The 17846-nt window shown below is 37.7% G+C and overlaps 1 protein-coding gene across 1 annotated transcript; it reads right to left on the bottom strand.

Moving 5' to 3' along the window:
• Positions 1 to 860: 860 nt before the first annotated feature.
• On the bottom strand, positions 861 to 16834 carry LOC132499828 (protein LEG1 homolog). The gene is given in 5 exon segments (XM_060114531.1): positions 861 to 1018; positions 9275 to 9490; positions 11016 to 11133; positions 16191 to 16372; positions 16717 to 16834. Coding segments are annotated over 5 exon segments (792 nt in total).
• Between the last annotated feature and the right edge of the window lie 1012 nt (positions 16835 to 17846).

Genomic DNA, 17846 nt, shown 5'->3' with positions numbered 1-17846 from the left:
TCTCAACCACTGCGCCACCAAGGAAGACCTCTTTTTTTTTTAAATGGTAATTTTTCTGTTTTTTTTGGCTGTGCCAGGTCTTTAGCTGCAGCATGCAGGCTTTTAGTTGTGGCATGCGGGATCTAGTTTCCAGATGAAGGATGGAACCCTGGCCCCCTGCATTGGGAGAGCGGAGTCTTAACAACTGGACCACCAGGGAATTCTCTCTAGCCGGGTTTAAATTCTGTTTTCCTACACCTGGGCCTCCACTTTATGAGTGCACCTTTTTCACCTTTCTTGGACTCTGGATCTCCATGCTGGGTCACCATGACTCCCCTTCTATCCCCAACTCCTATCTTGCCCTGTTTACCTATTAGATTTTGTGTGAATTATTCAGGAAAGTTAGGGAAGGGAAGGGAAAGAAAGGGGACAAATTTGGAGTCATTTATAATATCTTTCTTCCTTTCATACCTCATACTCAATCCATTGACAAATCATTGGCACTATACTCAAAGTATATCCAGAATACAATCACTTATTACCATTTCTATTATGGTCCAAGATAACACCATATGTCCTCTGGATGATCACAATAGCCTCCCTACTGATTTCACATTACCTCTACAGTACAGTCTCAACTGAGAAGCAAGTTTGGTCACTCCTCTGCTCAGAAGCCTTCTCTATATTCTCCATTTCCTTCCAAGTTAAAAAAAGAAAGTCCTTATGGTGAACTACAAGAGCCTACATAATCTGCCCTTATATACCTGAGTCCTAAACGTTGGCCTCCCAAACCCATTATCACTCTGATTATATCTCCTACTTCTTTTCTCCTTGTAGGCCTTTCTGCTCTTCCAAAAGCACACCAGGCCTACTCCCAACTTTCAAACTTTGTGGTTGCTCTTCCTCTTTGCCTGGAGTAGTCTTACTCCAGATATCCTCAAGGCTCCTTCCCTCTCCTCCTTCACATCTTTGCTGAAATATCTCTTTCTTAGCAAGACATCACTGATGAACCTTTTAAAATTTAAGTGCTCAATGTCGGCTGAAAAAAAAAAAGCACAACCTAAAAGTTGAGAATTATTCTTTCTTTGGTGAACAAAGGAGGATAAGTATCTTCCCAACACACACCTAGATGCATCATATTTAAACTGATGGAATCCGAAGATAAAGAGAACATATTAAAGGACACCAGAGAGACAAATTACATGCAGAAGAATAAAGATTCCAACAGACATCTCTTCAGAAACTATACAGATTACTATAGATTGAAATCTGTGTGCCAAAAAAATATAGATGAAAGAAATAAAGACATTTTCAGTAAAACAAAATGAAAATAAATGCCACCATCACCACGACCGTGAACAATACTACTATCAACAACAAAACAGAGAATTCATTACCTGCAGGACTGCATTAAAAAGATATTAAAGGATGTTCTTCAGACACAAGAAATTTGATACCAGACAGAAGCTAAAAAAATAATGAAGACTGCTAGATATTATTTTAAAAAAAGCAAATATAAATTTTGCATGCTTATTAGTAATTTCTCTAAAAGACAATTGACATTTAAAGAAAAATGATAGCAATTTGTTTGTATCATATGTAAAAGTAAAATTATGACCATAGCACAAAGAAGAAAAAAAAATGAGAATATTCTAGTACCACACATGAGGTAACACAATATTACTTGATGATAGACTAATTAATTATGGTTGTATGGTGTAATCCTAAGAACAACCGATTTATTATTTTAAATAATTTGTACTTCTAAAGTGATATGAAGTAAGCAAATAGTAGAGATAAAATGATATCATAAAAAATACTCTGCAAAAAAGGCAAGAAGAGGTAAATGTGATTACAAAGAAACATGCCTCTTTGTGATTGGCAGATTTAATCCAAAGATTTAAAATTATGTTAAATACAAATAGCCTAATCATAAAAGTTAAGGGCCGTCACCTGAAATAAAAATGCACCGCATGAGAGCTGTGAGTTCAGTTTTATTTGGGGACATACCGAGGATTATAGCCCAGGAGACAACCTCTCAAATAACTCTAAGGAACTTCTTTGAAGAGATAGGTGGGGAGGCCAGTATATATGTGATTTTGGTGAAGGGGTACTTGCAATCAAGCACACATTTTGGTAGAGGTTACTGCTCATCATGGGAGACAGATATCTCAGTTAATGATTTAAGTGCTTTTCTAAGTATGGGAAGATGTGAGAACCTGGGTTTATAAAATCTTCTCCTGAAAATGTTTAACTATCTGAAGGCCTGTTCTTCCAGTTTTCCCAGAGCACAGAGTGCCTTGTTCTTGATCTGCACCCTGAATTCTTTCTAGGTTGTATTGTAGGTCAGTGACTGCAGTGGCTAATGACTCAATTCTTATAGAACCGGGTGGCAAGCAACATTCATTAGTTGGCAGAATTATGATTGTTTTTTCTCTGGATAAAAAAAATCAAGACCCAATTATATGGTGTAAACAGAAGATAGAGATAAAGATAAGTGTAATATAAAAAGACAAGATAGGGCTTCCCTGGTGGCGCAGTGGTTGAGAGTCCGCCTGCTGATGCAGGGGACACAGGTTCGTGCCCTGGTCCGGGAAGATCCCACATACCGCGGAGTGGCTGGGCCCGTGAGCCATGGCCTCTGAGCCTGCGCGTCCGGAGCCTGTGCTCTGCAACAGGAAAGGCCACAACAGTGAGAGGCCCGCATACCGCAAAAACAAAAAACAAACAAAAAACCCCAAAACAAAACAAAAAGACAAGATAATTAAGAGAGTCATATGGTAAGAATTCTAGTCTCTAAAATTTTCTACTTAAGTTTTATTTCCTGAAGCTATAGTGCAAATATGAGAACACTAAAAACATGGAAAGCATTTTTGGAGTTATCTTTTATAAATTTTTTAGACTACATATGTATATATATCCCATAAACTTAATCATTATTGTGAAGTTTAAAAAATAATTTATCTGAACCAATAAATCACTTCAGAGTTTTTCATTATTTGATCTGAACCTGAGGTGAGGGTGGGCATCTGTGTATAGTTTGTATATTAAATGTTCAGTCCATATGTTCCTTTCTGAACACAGCCCACTCATTCTCTTCATAAAATGGATCAATTGCCAATTATTTTTACTCTGTTACTGTATTAGTCTTTGTTCACAGCTCATTGTAGCCTGAGTGCAAAAATAACAGGAAAACCAATACAGAGGGTACACTTCACCAAACAAAATTTATCTCTAGGCAATTTGTGTTTGGACAAGGATAGGTCAGTTAGTTATGGGCTGCGAGCCTGTAACGAGCTTTGGGCAGAAATAATGAGTCATGTGCAAATAGAGTAAAGGAAGCCAGTTTATATATAGCAAGGGAAGAAAAACTACAATGCACAGTGATAAATGGAAATGAGCTCTCCTAAAGCTCAAGAAATATAAAAAGTACTTTACTTGGTATCTGATGATTTTTTTAGCTGTTAGTTCTGATATCCAATGACAATCGTTTGCTCTTTCATCCCACTGTTTCAATGCAGTAGCATTCTTGTACTCCACAGAAATCCTCCAGCTTTTTTCCTTAATTTACTCCAGCTATTTCACTCCACAAAACTAAATTACTCTAATTTTAAATTTGTAATATAATTACTAATCAAGATACTACCAACCACCATTTCTGATATGAAATAGAACAGTTCCTATTGTATTAAAGCCATCAATAGTAAAAACATAGTATATTACTTTGTGATGATGAAACTTATCATGTGTTTATTGCACTGCAACTGTGCCATATTCTCATATCTATCCTTGAATACATATAATACAGAGATAATCTTATGAATGCTGTGGTAGCAGAAATAATGGTTCTGAAAAGATATCCAAGAATACATGAATATGTTGACTTAGATGGTGAAAGAGATTTGCAGATGTGGTTAAATTAGGATCTTGAGACGAGAGACTACCCTGGATTATTTGGGTGAATTCATTCTGATCATAATGGTCCTTATAAGTAAAAAAACGAACACAGGAAGGTCAGAATCAGAGAGAGGTTTGAAGATGCATGGTACCGGCTTTGAGGGTGCAAGAAGAGGCCATGAACAAAGGAATGAGGACACCTTCCAGAAACTGCAAAAAAGAGAGGTGATTCTCCCCTATACCTTCCAGAATAAACTCAGTCCTGTTAACATCTTGATTTTTGTCCAGAGAAACCAATTTCAGACTTGTGATCTCCAGCGCTGCAATGCAATTTGTGTTGTTTTAAAGTCTCCAAGTTTGTGGGCCTCCCTGGTGGCGCAGTGGTTGAGAGTCCGCCTGCCGATGCAGGGGATACGGGTTCGTGCCCCGGTCTGGGAGGATCCCATATGCCGCAGAGCGGCTGGGCCCGTGAGCCGTGGCCGCTGGGCCTGCGCATCCGGAGCCTACGCATCCGGAGCCTGTGCTCCGCAACGGGGGAGGCCACAACAGTGAGAGGCCCGCATACCACAAAAAAGAAAAAAGAAAAAAAAAATAAAGTCTCCAAGTTTGTGATTATTTGTTACAGTAGCAAAATGAAACTAATACAAATGGTTTAAAATATTAGCAAATGAAGATTTCTATGAATGGTAGAGTTGCTGGAGTTCACTATGGGTATATTTCATGGTTCTAGATTCCTGGAGTTTGTATTATAGTAATAATTGATTTTTGATATAATTAAATGTCTTGTTCATCAAACGTGTGTACTCTGTGCCACAATTACTGTGTTGTATGTATTACACTGAATGCTCACTACCATCTGGTTATTGAATTAGTCAACCTTTATAACGAAAATCTTGTAGACTCTTCATTAATCTTCTTTATGTCTATAATCTTAATTTTTTCAACAGGAATATTGAGGTACAGGGAAATTTGATTAGTTGCTCTAGGTTCAACTAGCTGACACCAATTGGAAAATGGCAAGAGCTTAGCTACAAACTCTAGTCTTTCTGATGTTAATGCCAATGTTATTTCACCAAGCTCAATTTATTTATTTTATTTTTCCAAATAGTTTGCTAGTGGGTATACTGTGCCTGTGGATGGAGTCCTATGTAATCTTGTGTAAGCAGGCTTCATAAAAGCTTTGGAAGGAAAGTCACCAAGAGGACTAGCAGTAGGCAGAGCCACCTTCTTGTGTATTATCTCTTCTTAAAGGAGAGAAATATTGTCCTCTGTGACCCTGAAGTATTCCATAAAAATGAAGTATCCCATAAAATATGAACTAAAAAAATCTGAACATAATTTTAAAATTTTTTCAGAGGGAACATTGCTAAATCAGGTAATACATTCTAAACCAATAGTTCATTTTTAAGCACTTTAGAAATTCAAATTCACTATTCAGATTTTCATTTAAAATATTCTGCCTCTTGGCTTCTGTCCATGAAAATCTATTCCTCTAAATTTCATGAAATTAATTTAAGTAGAATAATATCCCAAAAGTCTAATCAGCATTTTATTACATTTATTAACTTATCAGCATTTGCCAGTTATTCAACTGAATCTATACTGGACAGTTAACATTTTAGTTATTATTGGAGAACACTGTTCCTTGAAAATTTATCATTGTGGACTTTTATTTTATTATAAATTTCCAGGAGCATTTCGTTAAAACAATGAAGAATGAATTCCAAAATCTCTAGAAACAGTTTCTTGTAACTTTTAACTTCATTAAAATTTTCCATATAACGAGAGACAGTTTTCCTAGAAAATTTAAAGACATTTAAAAGTTGTAGGTAAAATTTTAACTTTGATCCCAAAAGATGAAATTATTTCAAACAAAATTCAATTTAACAAAATTCATTTCAATTTCAATTAGTATAAAATTAGCATGTTCATACATTTTAAAATAAAAGATGTTTTGCTCTTTAAAATTATGTTATGCCTTCATATTCAAATTTATAAGATACATAAGTAACTGAAGAGAATAGTGGATACAGCAGTGATTAAAAGAATAAGATCCATAAAAAAGTGAAGTGATATTTTTTGCATATTAGACTATTGCAAATTTTAAAGTTTGCTAATACTCATTTTTGGTGTCTATGCAGAAATATGAACCTTAATAAACAGTTTGTGTGGGGTTTTTTTTTGTTTTTGTCTTTATTTTGATAAGAACATAATCTATACCACACTCTTTCATTGCCATTTGGCAATACCTGATCATAAATTCATTCCCAGTAATTTAATCTGTCACCATTCCAACAAATTAAATTAATGAAAGTAGACATCAAATGTCACTTTGCATTGCTTAAAATTGGAAAGAATATAAATCCATTCAGTGGAAAGTTGTGTATTATTTAAAGAGAATGATGTCTGTTAATATTAGTTGACTTGCTAATATCTAAAATATACATGATTCGTTAAAAATATATAGCATAGAACAGTGCCATACATATAATCTTTTATGCAAATACAGAGTTTTTATCAAATAATTTATTCATTTATTTATATTCACTAGTTCATATAACTATTTTTGTAGAAGTGGGCCCAAAACTTAAATATATGTAAGTATATATATCAGGCAAGAAATCATGGTATGGAGGTTAAGTGATGATGATGGAGAAGGTAAGTTTTATTTGCATTTAATAACTTTCTGTAGTGTTTGAATTTTAAATAACAGACATATATTGAATATATTTTAAAAATAAGGAAAATAATAGTCATAAAAGGAAATGTTATTAGGAAATAGAAAAAAGTAGTAACGGTTGTGAATTTTGGGTAGACCAAATATGTCAGAATGGATTGATCAGTTAATGAACAAGAAAGAGGATACAGAAGCCTTGAGCTTGGCTTATTGCCCTTTTTTCTTCTATTAGTTCTCTGTTGGGAAAATCATATTTATTTCCCATTACTTTACTTTATGAGTAGTTATTTCCATTAACATACCTGGACTTTTGCCCTACCCCTAATTCTTCTACAGGAGGTCCTTGACTAGAATTGGTTAGAACTTACACATCAAAGTCTCAGGAGTCAGGAATCACTCTTTTCCCCGTATTTTTCCACATTAAGAGTGAGGCAGGGCAGCCACACAAGCAAGTGGTATAATCTGCAGACTAAACTTTCCCTTGTATGACTTTTCCCAAGTTTGGTTAAGGTAAATAAATATATGTTTTAAATGCCAAAGTAATGGAGACTTGAAGTCACAAAAATATCATGGCATAAAGGCTAAAATACAAGAAAATTTAGTGCAGTTGCTAGTGTAAAGAAAAATCTTAAAATTTTTTATATCAAAAATGTAGTTGAATATTATGTTAAAAAGTTTAATATGTTAACTATGAACCAGACATGTTCAACTGTAAAAATATTTTGATTAATGATATTCTATTTATTATTATTTTGTCTATACTTGAATTAACTAAAAATATCTGCCAAGGTTTTCAGCACAGTTTCTGAATTCTGAGCATCAGTGGGAACATGCAATTACTAGAGGAAGTGAGGAAGCTAGGTAACTTGTTTAACTGTGTTCCAATTTACTGTTTCTTTTCTGCATCTTTTTCTTTTTTATTGTAGCCTACAGTGAATTCAAAACTCCTTAACAAATCCAAAGCTAATTTTAGTAAAAGTAGAGCTTACAAAAATTTAGAAATATTATAATTTTTAAATGAAATAAACTCTAACCATTCATCTAATCCCTCATTCTTTACATACTGGGAAGTTCAAGTTTGTTAAATCTTCTTGACCTAGATTTTACTTTCTGTGTCTGACAATGTGGCAAAGATGACCGGCAATTCAACAGATTTTGTGATTCCCCTATCAGTGGGGCTCAGACAAGAATGAACTTTCCCAAGTCCCTCCCATCCTCCATCCAGTGGGGCTGTATTTTTGCCAAAGGTATGTGAGATAAAGTTATGCTTGTCTCTTCTAGTCCTAGGCCTTTAAAAGAGGGTCTCTCTTTAAGGTCTCTAATTCCTTTGATTTTTGTACTGAGCATACAATGGTGAAGCTGTAAAGATTGACCAGCCACAGATTGAAGGATCCTAAGTCCCTGAATTACCATGGAAGAAAGCCTCCTTTCAACTGAGTAAACATCCTGAATCATTATGTGAGGGAGAAATAGAATCCTATTGAGTTTTGCCATTATAATTCAAAGTTTATTTATTCAAATATCGTGTTACCCTAAGTAACACATACACAATTTTAAATTTACAATGCATTCATTTTTATTTTGACTCATATCTTCTGAATTTGGCTTTAGGGAATAGAAATTAGGTATATGTGCATATATATATATATATATATATATATATATATATATATATACACACACACATATATATATATTTTTTTCCTCAATAGAACAAGGGTAAATGGTAAATAGTATCTGGGAAATTGAATGATACAGTAATTTTCGAATTTACCATTATGTGATTTCTTCTGTTTTCCACTATTAGTAAGTCTAGGATTTGGAAATTTTGGAGAAATATACCTCCTCCAAAACCAGAAATTTAGGGGGTCAGATTTTTTTCTTTATGTCTATAATCTGTAGAACTGGCTGAAGAAAGTTCACATAACAAAATTATTTCATGGCAAGTATCATTGTTATATTTATTATGTTTTTCATTTTAAAACAAAATAAAATAAAATAGCAAAACTTATCCAAGAAAGGAATAGAGATTTCTCTTATCTCCTTGTCAAACTAAAATGTGGTGGTACTGACCTGCTGTTTTTGTGCAAAGACCCCAGAAGAGAGGACATGCTAAGTAAGGGAGGGCCTATAATATGTCCCATTAAATGAAATCCATCATAAGCCCACAAAGAGGACTCCCCTGGTGGCTCAGTGGTTAAGAATCCGCTTGCCAATGCAGGGGACCCAGGTTCGATCCCTGGTCCAGGAAGATACTACATGCCATGGAGCAACTAAGCCTGTGCACCACAACTACTGAGCCCACGTGCCACAACTACTGAAGTCCGCATGCCCTAGAGCCCGTGCGCTGCAACTACTGAGCCCGCGTGCTGTAACTACTGAAGCCCATGAGCCTAGAGCCCATGCTACACAACAAGAGAAGCCAACGCACTGAGAAGCCTGTGCACCAAAACGAAGAGTAGCCCCTGCTCACCACAACTAGAGAAAGCCTGCACGCAACAACGAAGACCCAACACAGACAAAAATAAATTAAAAAAAAAAAAAAGCCCACAAAGGTTATTGTGAAAACTTTGAAACAGATACGTACAGGAAGTCAAAATTTCTTTCTTTAGACGGTCTGTTGTAATGATTCATAATTATGATTCTAGTGATATTTCATTACCTATGAAGTCAACACAACATATAGAATTTACAAAAAAATAAAGTCTCTGTGTCACCTACCTGTATACTTATACACTTTGTGGAGAAAATTTAGACCAAGCAGGACTGTGTTCTGAAAGCCTGTAGAGTCACTGATGAAGGGGGCTTTATCCCCACTAACAAGCATTTGTGTTGGCAGGCCCTTCTGGAGACAATATGTTCTAATCAAAGCTGAAGGGAAGAGGGGTGGAGCTAAATAATCCACAAACAAAGCCCTGCTGCTTTCAAACTCTGCTTCTTGTTTACAGCAATGTTGTAACCTAATAGACAAGTGAGGGGAAGTATGCATTTAGAATTAGTCTACTCAGAACTCTGCCAACTGAACTTATAAAACAGCTAATTTCTTCAAAACTACATTATTCTAATTTTTAGATTTCAGACTGTAAAAATGTGGTATTGATTTAGCCCCTAGATTTGAAGCTTTGAAGAGATGTTCTTAGAATTTAAATCTAGAAATTATCATCACAGAAAATATGGACTTTTAGTCAAATGTTTTGCCTTTTTCTTAAAACATGCTCTACTTGAATAAACTCTGGAATGTGACCAACTCTCATTGTTTCAAAATGTAAAGATATAAATCAAAGAGGATTAGCAATTTCTGCTGGATTTGGATATCTCTTTAAGAACACATGATTTTCATTTCAGGTAACCACTGAAAAAATGAAATAACACATGGAGAATTTTTCCTGATTTTCAGGTAGTTTGATATTTTTTCCTAATGATATATACTAGACAGACAATTTTTCTTTTTTTCAGGTGTACAACATAATGATTTGATACTTGTGTATATTGCAAGATGATCACCACAAGTCTAGTTAACATTAGTCACCCTACACAGTTACAGATTTTTTTCTTGTGATGAGAACTTTTAATATCTACTCTCTTAGAAACTTTCATATACACAATACAGTACCATTAACTATAGTCAACACATGCTGTACATTATGTCTTCATGACATTTATTTTATAACTAGAAATTTGTACATTTTGACCCCTTTCCCTCATTTCACTTACCTCCCACCTCTGGCAACCACCAATCTGTTCTTTGTGTCTACGAGCTTGGTTTTTGTTTTTGGGGGGTTTTGTTTTTGTTTTGTTTTGTTTTTAAGATTCTACATATAAGTGAGGTCACACAGTATTTGTCTTTCTCTGTCTGACTTATTTCACTTAGAGTAATGCCCTCAAAGCCCATCCATGTTGTTGCAAGTGGCAAAATGTCCTTCTTCTTTATGGCTGAATAATATCCCATCGTGTATATATACCACATTTTCTTTATCCATTCATCTGTCGGTGGACACTTAGGTTGTTTCCATGTCTTGGCTAGTGTAAATAATGCTGCAATGAACATGAGGTGTGCATATATTTTTTTCAAATTAGTGCTTTCATTTTTTTTTCAGAAAAATACCCAGAAGTGAAATTGCTGCATCATATGGTAGTTCTATTTTTAATATTTTGAGGACTCTCCATACTGTTTTCTATAGCGGTTGCCCCAATTTACATTCCATTTTCTCTTCTTATTGACAAAGAAATTTTAATTTGTAATTTGTAATGAATAATGTTATATCTGTACTATTTGTATCACCTGGTCTGGAAATATACTTACTTATAAAATACTTTCAAGTTTTATCCAGTAAAATGTTTTCTTATCAGTTTTATCTTTATCATAATACTTCCCAATGGTTGACATATAGGTAAATTGAAAAAGATTTCAGTGAAAAAGATAGTGTAAGATAGAAAGATAGTATAAGATTAAAAAGATAACTTTAGATCCATTCTTATCTATTGTGAAATTTTTGATGAGCAACTTTCAAGGATGAGACATGTGTAACCCATAAGTACTTCAAGAGGTCATCAAAGTTACTAGAATATGACTTTACCTGCTATCCAAGAAGGAAAATGTTATTAATATTTGGGCAATTATAACAATCTCTCTTTCTGAAAATCAATTCTATTTATAAATATAATTTTTCAATATTCTAAATGAGGGGAGAACATTTAAGAGTTAAAGTATAAAAGACTTAATGCTTAATTCTCCCCAAAGAGCTTAATATTAGCTATATTGATTACTATTATTACTGAATCCATTTGAAAGAAATAAACCATATGATTTTCCTTTTTCATTTCTAATTCTATTGATTTGAGTCTTCTCCCATTTTTTCTTGATGAGTCTGGCCAATGGTTTATCAATTTTGTTTATCTTCTCAAAGAACCAGCTTTTACTTTTATTGATCTTTGCTATCGCTTCCTTCATTTCTTTTTCATTTATTTCTGATCTGATTTTTATGATTTCTTTCCTTTTGCTAACTTTGGGGGTTTTTTTTTGTTCTTCTTTCTCTCATTGCTTTAGGTGCAAGGTCAGGTTGTTTATTCGAGATGTTTCCTGTTTCTTAAGGTGGGATTGTATTGCTATAAACTTCCCTCTTTGAACGGCTTTTGCTGCATCCCATAGGTTTTGGGTCATCGTGTCTCCATTGTCATTTGTTTCTAGGTATTTTTTAATTTCCTCTTTGATTTCTTCATTGATCACTTCATTATTAAGTAGTGTATTGTTTAGCCCCCATGTGTTTGTATTTTTACAGATCTTTTCCTGTAATTGATATCTAGTCTCCTAGCATTGTGGTTGGAAAAGATACTTGATACAATTTCAACTTTCTTAAATTTACCAAGGCTTGATTTGTGACCCAAGATATGATCTATCCTGGAGAATGTTCCATGAGCACTTGAGAAAAATGTGTATTCTGTTGTTTCTGGATGGAATGTCCTATAAATATCAATTAAGTCCATCTTGTTTAATGTATCATTTAAAGCTTGTGTTTCCTTATTTATTTTCATTTTGGATGCTCTGTCCATTGGTGAAAGTGGGGTGTTGAAGTCCCCTACTATGAATGTGTTACTGTTGATTTCCCCTTTTATGGCTGTTAGTATTTGCCTTATGTATTCAGGTGCTCCTGTGTTGGGTGCATAAATATTTACAATTGTTATATCTTCTTCTTGGATCGATCCCTTGATCATTATGTAGTGTCCTTCTTTGTCTCTTCTAATAGTCTTTATTTTAAAGTCTATTTTGTCTGATATGAGAATTGCTACTCCAGCTTTCTTTTGATTTCCATTTGCATGGAATACCTTTTTCCATCCCCTTACTTTCCGTCTGTATATATCTCTAGGTCTGAAGTGGGTCTCTTGTAGATAGCATATATATGGGTCTTGTTTTTGTATCCATTCAGCCAATCTGTGTCTTTTGTTGGGAGCATTTACTCCATTTACATTTAAGGTAATTATCAATATGTATGTTCCTATTCCCATTTTCTTAATTGTTTTGGTTTCATTATTGTAGGTATTTTCCTTCTTTTATGGTTCTTGCCTAGAGAAGTTCCTTTAGCATTTGTTGTAAAGCTGGTTTGGTGGTGCTGAACTCTCTCAGCTTTTGCTTGTCTGTAAACGTTTTAATTTCTCCATCAAATCTGAATGAGATCCTTGCTGGGTAGAGCAATCTTGGTTGCAGGTTTTTCTCCTTCATCACTTTAAATATGTCCTGCCAGTCCCTTCTGGCTTGTAGAGTTTCTGCTGAAAGATCAGCTGTTAACCTGATGGGGATTCCCTTGTGTGTTATTTGTTGTTTTTCTCTTGCTGCTTTTTTTTTTTTTTTTTTTTTTGCGGTATGCGGGCCTCTCACTGTTGTGGCCTCCCCCGTTGCGGAGCACAGGCTCCGGACGCGCAGGCTCCGGACGCGCAGGCTCAGCGGCCATGGCTCACGGGCCCAGCCGCTCCGCGGCATATGGGATCCTCCCAGACCGGGGCACGAACCCGTATCCCCTGCATCGGCAGGCGGACTCCCAACCACTTGCGCCACCAGGGAGGCCCTCTTGCTGCTTTTAATATGTTTTCTTTGTGTTTAATTTTTGACAGTTTGATTAATATGTGTCTTGGCGTATTTCTCCTTGGATTTATTCTGTATGGAACTCTCTGTGCCTCCTGGACTTGATTAACTATTTCCTTTCCCATATTAGGGAAGTTTTCAACTATAATCTCTTCAAATAGTTTCTCAGTCCCTTTCTTTTTCTCTTCTTCTTCTGGAACCCCTATAATTCGAATGTTGGTGCGTTTAATGTTGTCCCAGAGGTCTCTGAGACTGTCCTCAGTTCTTTTCATTCTTTTTTCTTTATTCTGCTCTGCAGCAGTTATTTCCACTATTTTATCTTCCACGTCACTTATCCGTTCTTCTGCCTCCGTTATTCTGCTGTTGATCCCTTCTAGAGTATTTTTAATTTCTTTTATTGTGTTGCTCATCGTTGCTTGATTCATCTTTAGCTCTTCTAGGTCCTTGTTAACTGTTTCTTGCATTTTGTCTATTCTATTTCCAAGATTTTGGATCATCTTTACTATCATTATTCTGAATTCTTTTTCAGGTAGACTGCCTATTTCCTCTTCATTTGTTAGGTCTGGTGGATTTTTATCTTGCTCCTTCACCTGCTGTGTGTTTTTCTGTCTTCTCATTTTGCTTATCTTACTGTGTTTGGGGTCTTCTTTTTGCAGGCTGCAGGTTCGTAGTTCCCGTTGTTTTTGGTGTCTGTCCCCAGTGGCTAAGTTTGGTTCAGTAGGTTGTGTAGGCTTCCTGGTGGAGGGGACTAGTGCCTGTGTTGTGGTGGATGAGGCTGGATCTTGTCTTTCTGGTGGACAGGTCCACGTCTGGTGGTGTGTTTTGGGGTGTCTGTGGCCTTATTATGATTTTAGGCAGCCTCTCTGCTAATGGGTGGGGTTGTGTTCCTGTCTTGCTAGTTCTTTGGCATAGGGTGTCCAGCACTGTAGCTTGCTGGTTGTTGAGTGAAGCTGGGTGCTGGTGTTGAGATCGAGATCTCTGGGAGATTTTCGCCGTTTGATATTATGTGGAGCTGGGAGGTCTCTTGTGGACGAGTGTCCTGAAGTTGGCTCTCCCACCTCATAGGCAAAGCACTGACTCCTGGCTGCAGCACCAAGAGCCTTTCATCCACACGGCTCCTCAATTTGGGATGATTCGTTGTCTATTCATATATTCCAAAGATGCAGGGTACATCAAGTTGATTGTGGAGCTTTAATCCGCTGCTTCTGAGACTGCTGGGAGAGATTTCCCTTTCTCTTCGTTATTCTCACAGCTCCCAGGTCTCAGCTTTGGGTTTGGCCTCGCCTCTGCGTGTAGATCGCCGGAGGGCGTCTGCTCTTCGCTCAGACAGGACGGGGTTAAAGGAGCAGCTGATTCCGGGACTCTGGCTCACTCAGGACGGAGGGGAGGGAGGGGTACGGAGTGCAGTGCGAGCCTGCGGCGGCAGAGGGCGGCGTGACGTGGCACCAGCCTGAGGCACGCCGTGCGCTCTCCCGGGGAAGCCGTCCCTGAATCCCGGGACCCCAGCAGTGGCGGGCTGCACAGGCTCCCCGGAAAGGGGGTGTGGACAGTGACCTGCGCTCGCACACAGGCTTCTTGGCAGCGGCAGCAGCAGTCCCAGCGTCCCACGCCCGTCTCTGGAGTCCACGCTTTTAGCCGCGGCTCGCGCCCATCTCAGGACCTCCTTTAAGCAGCGGTCTTAATCCCCTCTCCTTGCGCACCAGGAAACAAAGAGGGAAAAAAAAGTCTCTTGCCTCTTCCGCAGCTCCAGACTTTTTCCTGGACTCCCTCCTGGCTAGCCGTGGTGCACTAACCCCTTCAGGCTGTGTTCACGCCGCCAGTCCTCTCCATGCGCTCTGACCGAAGCCCGAGCCTCAGCTCCCAGCCCCGCCCGCCCTGGCGGCCGAGGAGACAAGCCTCTCGGGCTGGTGAGTGCCGGTCGGCACCGATCCTCTGTGCGGGAATCTCTCCGCTTTGCCCTCCGCACCCCTGTTGCTGTGCTCTCCTCCGCTACTCCGAAGCTTTCCCCCTCCGCCACCCGCAGTCTCCGCCCGCGAAGGGGCTTCCTAGTGTGTGGAAACCTTTCCTCCTTCACAGCTCCCTCCCACTGGTGCAGGTCCCATCCCTATCCTTTTGTCTCTGTTTATTCCTTTTTCTTTTCCCCTACCCAGGTACGTGAGGGAAGTTTCTTACCTTTTGCGGGGTCTGAGGTCTTCTGCCAGCGTTCAGTAGGTGTTCTGTAGGAGTTGTTCCACGTGTAGATGAATATCTGATGTGTTTGGCTCTCGCTCTCGCTCTCGCTCTGGCTCTCGCGCTCTCTCGCTCTCGCTCTCGCGCGCTCTCGCTCTCGCGCGCTCTCGCTCTCACTCTCGCTCTCTCGCGCCCTCGCTCTCGCACGCTCTCGCTCTCAACCGTATGATTTTGAAATGCTCAGAATTTTATACTGTAGTATTTCATTTATTTGTTTTTCTCTTGCCATCAATGAACTTTCCACAAAGTTTTAAAAGTCAAAAATGGGAGGAGGTATAAGAGTATTTTCACCTAATCTTATGCAGCATAATGAACAAGTTCTCTAAAGGGAAACCTGATCTTTCGTTGTTTACTCTCTCACCTGTGACACTTCACTTTGGACATCAACATTTGATTCTGATTGTCAGATTATCATTTTAGTCAGTGCAGGTGATGGTTTATAAAGTGAGTTGAAATAAGCTGATCAAATTCACCTCAATTTATTCCCTAGTAGGATTTATAGAGTTTACTGCTCACTTGACCTGAAAATGTGATGAACATGCACTATGAAGACATAATTTCTACAGGTTTTGAATATAATTTATTTGGTGTGAAAAGAATGGATAGGGCAGTCTTAATATTAATGTGGGTGCTAATGAGATAGGATGTCATGCAGTAATCTACTCATATTAATATTGTTGTCATCCTAATAAAGATTTAGATACTAGAACTTTATTCCTTAGGAACATACTGTTCAATGCATAAAAAATCTTACATTAAATATTATTCAAAATTTACCTGGCTACTCTCGAAGAGTATTACTTAAAACCCTAAAAAAAACCCTGCCAAAACCTGGTAAAATTTATTCCATTTTTTCATTGTATCTGGAAAGGATGAATAACAGCTAGAAACATTATAACAAAAATTCATCTGATCCTTGGATGGTGGCAGAAAGGTGACATTGTATGATGATATTCCCATTATGCCAGAATCAACCACAGCAAGGAAGGGTATTGTGGAGAAATAATTAAGGTCTGTATAAACAAAAAGTTATTAATGTATTACAAATTTTGTAATTTGTCCTATGTAATTTGTCCTACTTTTGTCCTATGTATTTAAAGCAAGTTTTGAGGTTACTAGTTTTCTCTAATTGATATTTTCATAATTGGATAAATTAACTACTAATTTTTAAAATACTATCTAAAACCTCATGTCAAAACGTTCACAATATTTGGGTCAAAGAGATTTTTCTTTTTTTTTTTTTTTTTGTAAAAGCAGTAGTTCTCATTTCTATTTTCGTTTCTATAATTGGGATGCTAGATTGAATTCTTTGAGGAAAGGTCATCAATTTGAGTTTTGATTGTTACCTTAAACTCACCAGCCCACCAACTGTCCACAGAGATACATAGATGATCCCCAGATTCATGGCCACAGTCTGCCCTTTGGGTGGGATCAGCTAAAGAGAAAGGATCAAGGGCTGGGTTTACAAGGCTCATTTTGAAGCTGTAGATATACTAGATACATTAGGTTTACAGAAATGCACAAAATATTTTTCTTTTAAAGAATTGTGTCAGCCTTCCCATCACTGTTGTAAAAAAATTAATAAACAGAAACCCAGGGCTTCCCTGGTGGTGCAGTGGTTGAAGATCTGCCTGCCAATGCCGGGGACATGGGTTCGAGCCCTGGTCCAGGAAGATCCCACATGCCGCCGAGCAACTAAGCTCATGCACCATAACTACTGAGCCTGCACTCTAGAGCCCGCGAGCCACAACTACTGAAGTCCGCGTGCCTAGAGCCCGTGCTCCACAGCAAGAGAAGCCACCACAATGAGAAGCCCGCACACCGCAACGCAGAGTAGCCCCTGCTTGCTGCGACTAGAGAAAAGCCCGTGCGCAGCAACAAATACCCAACACAGCCAAAAATAAATAAATAAATTTATTTATTTAAAAAACCAACAGAAACCCAAATTAAATTAAATTAGATTAGATTAAATTAAAATTTGGGAGACCAGAATGGAGAGCTCTCACACCTTGCAATGATAGCAGATCCCAACAGGAAGAAGAAAAACTCCTTTTCTTTCCTCACAAGGATTCAGCCAAGGAAAAGCCATGGACTCTTTGCTTATTATAGCCCTACCAACTTCCTTTTTCTTCTATAAAAGTGTGCTCCTTCCCTTGCCATGCGGGCACTTGCATGTTGTTTTGCATGGTTGCAGACCCTGAACTGCAATTCTCTGCTGATCCTGAAAAATCCCATATTCCATAGAGAAATATTTGGCTGTCTATTTATTTGTTTATTTGGTCAACATTTTGGCGGTCCACGCAGGGACCAGAGAAGATCCTCAAAGGCTCTGGGCTTGTGAGCAAACAGGTGTGGTACACACAACTGACCCCATTATCACTCACTGCTTTCTCAGTGACCCTGGAGCTTGAAGGTATGCCTTTCTCCTAGATCTGAGCTCATGCTCTCTTTGTATTTGATGTTCTGTAGGCTTTATTTGGGATCTAT

Source organism: Mesoplodon densirostris, chromosome 12, assembly GCF_025265405.1.
Source record: "Mesoplodon densirostris isolate mMesDen1 chromosome 12, mMesDen1 primary haplotype, whole genome shotgun sequence".
NCBI lineage: Eukaryota > Metazoa > Chordata > Mammalia > Artiodactyla > Ziphiidae > Mesoplodon > Mesoplodon densirostris.
The sequence above is the reverse complement of the archived record's forward strand: the minus strand, read 5'-3'. Positions and strand labels throughout refer to the sequence as shown.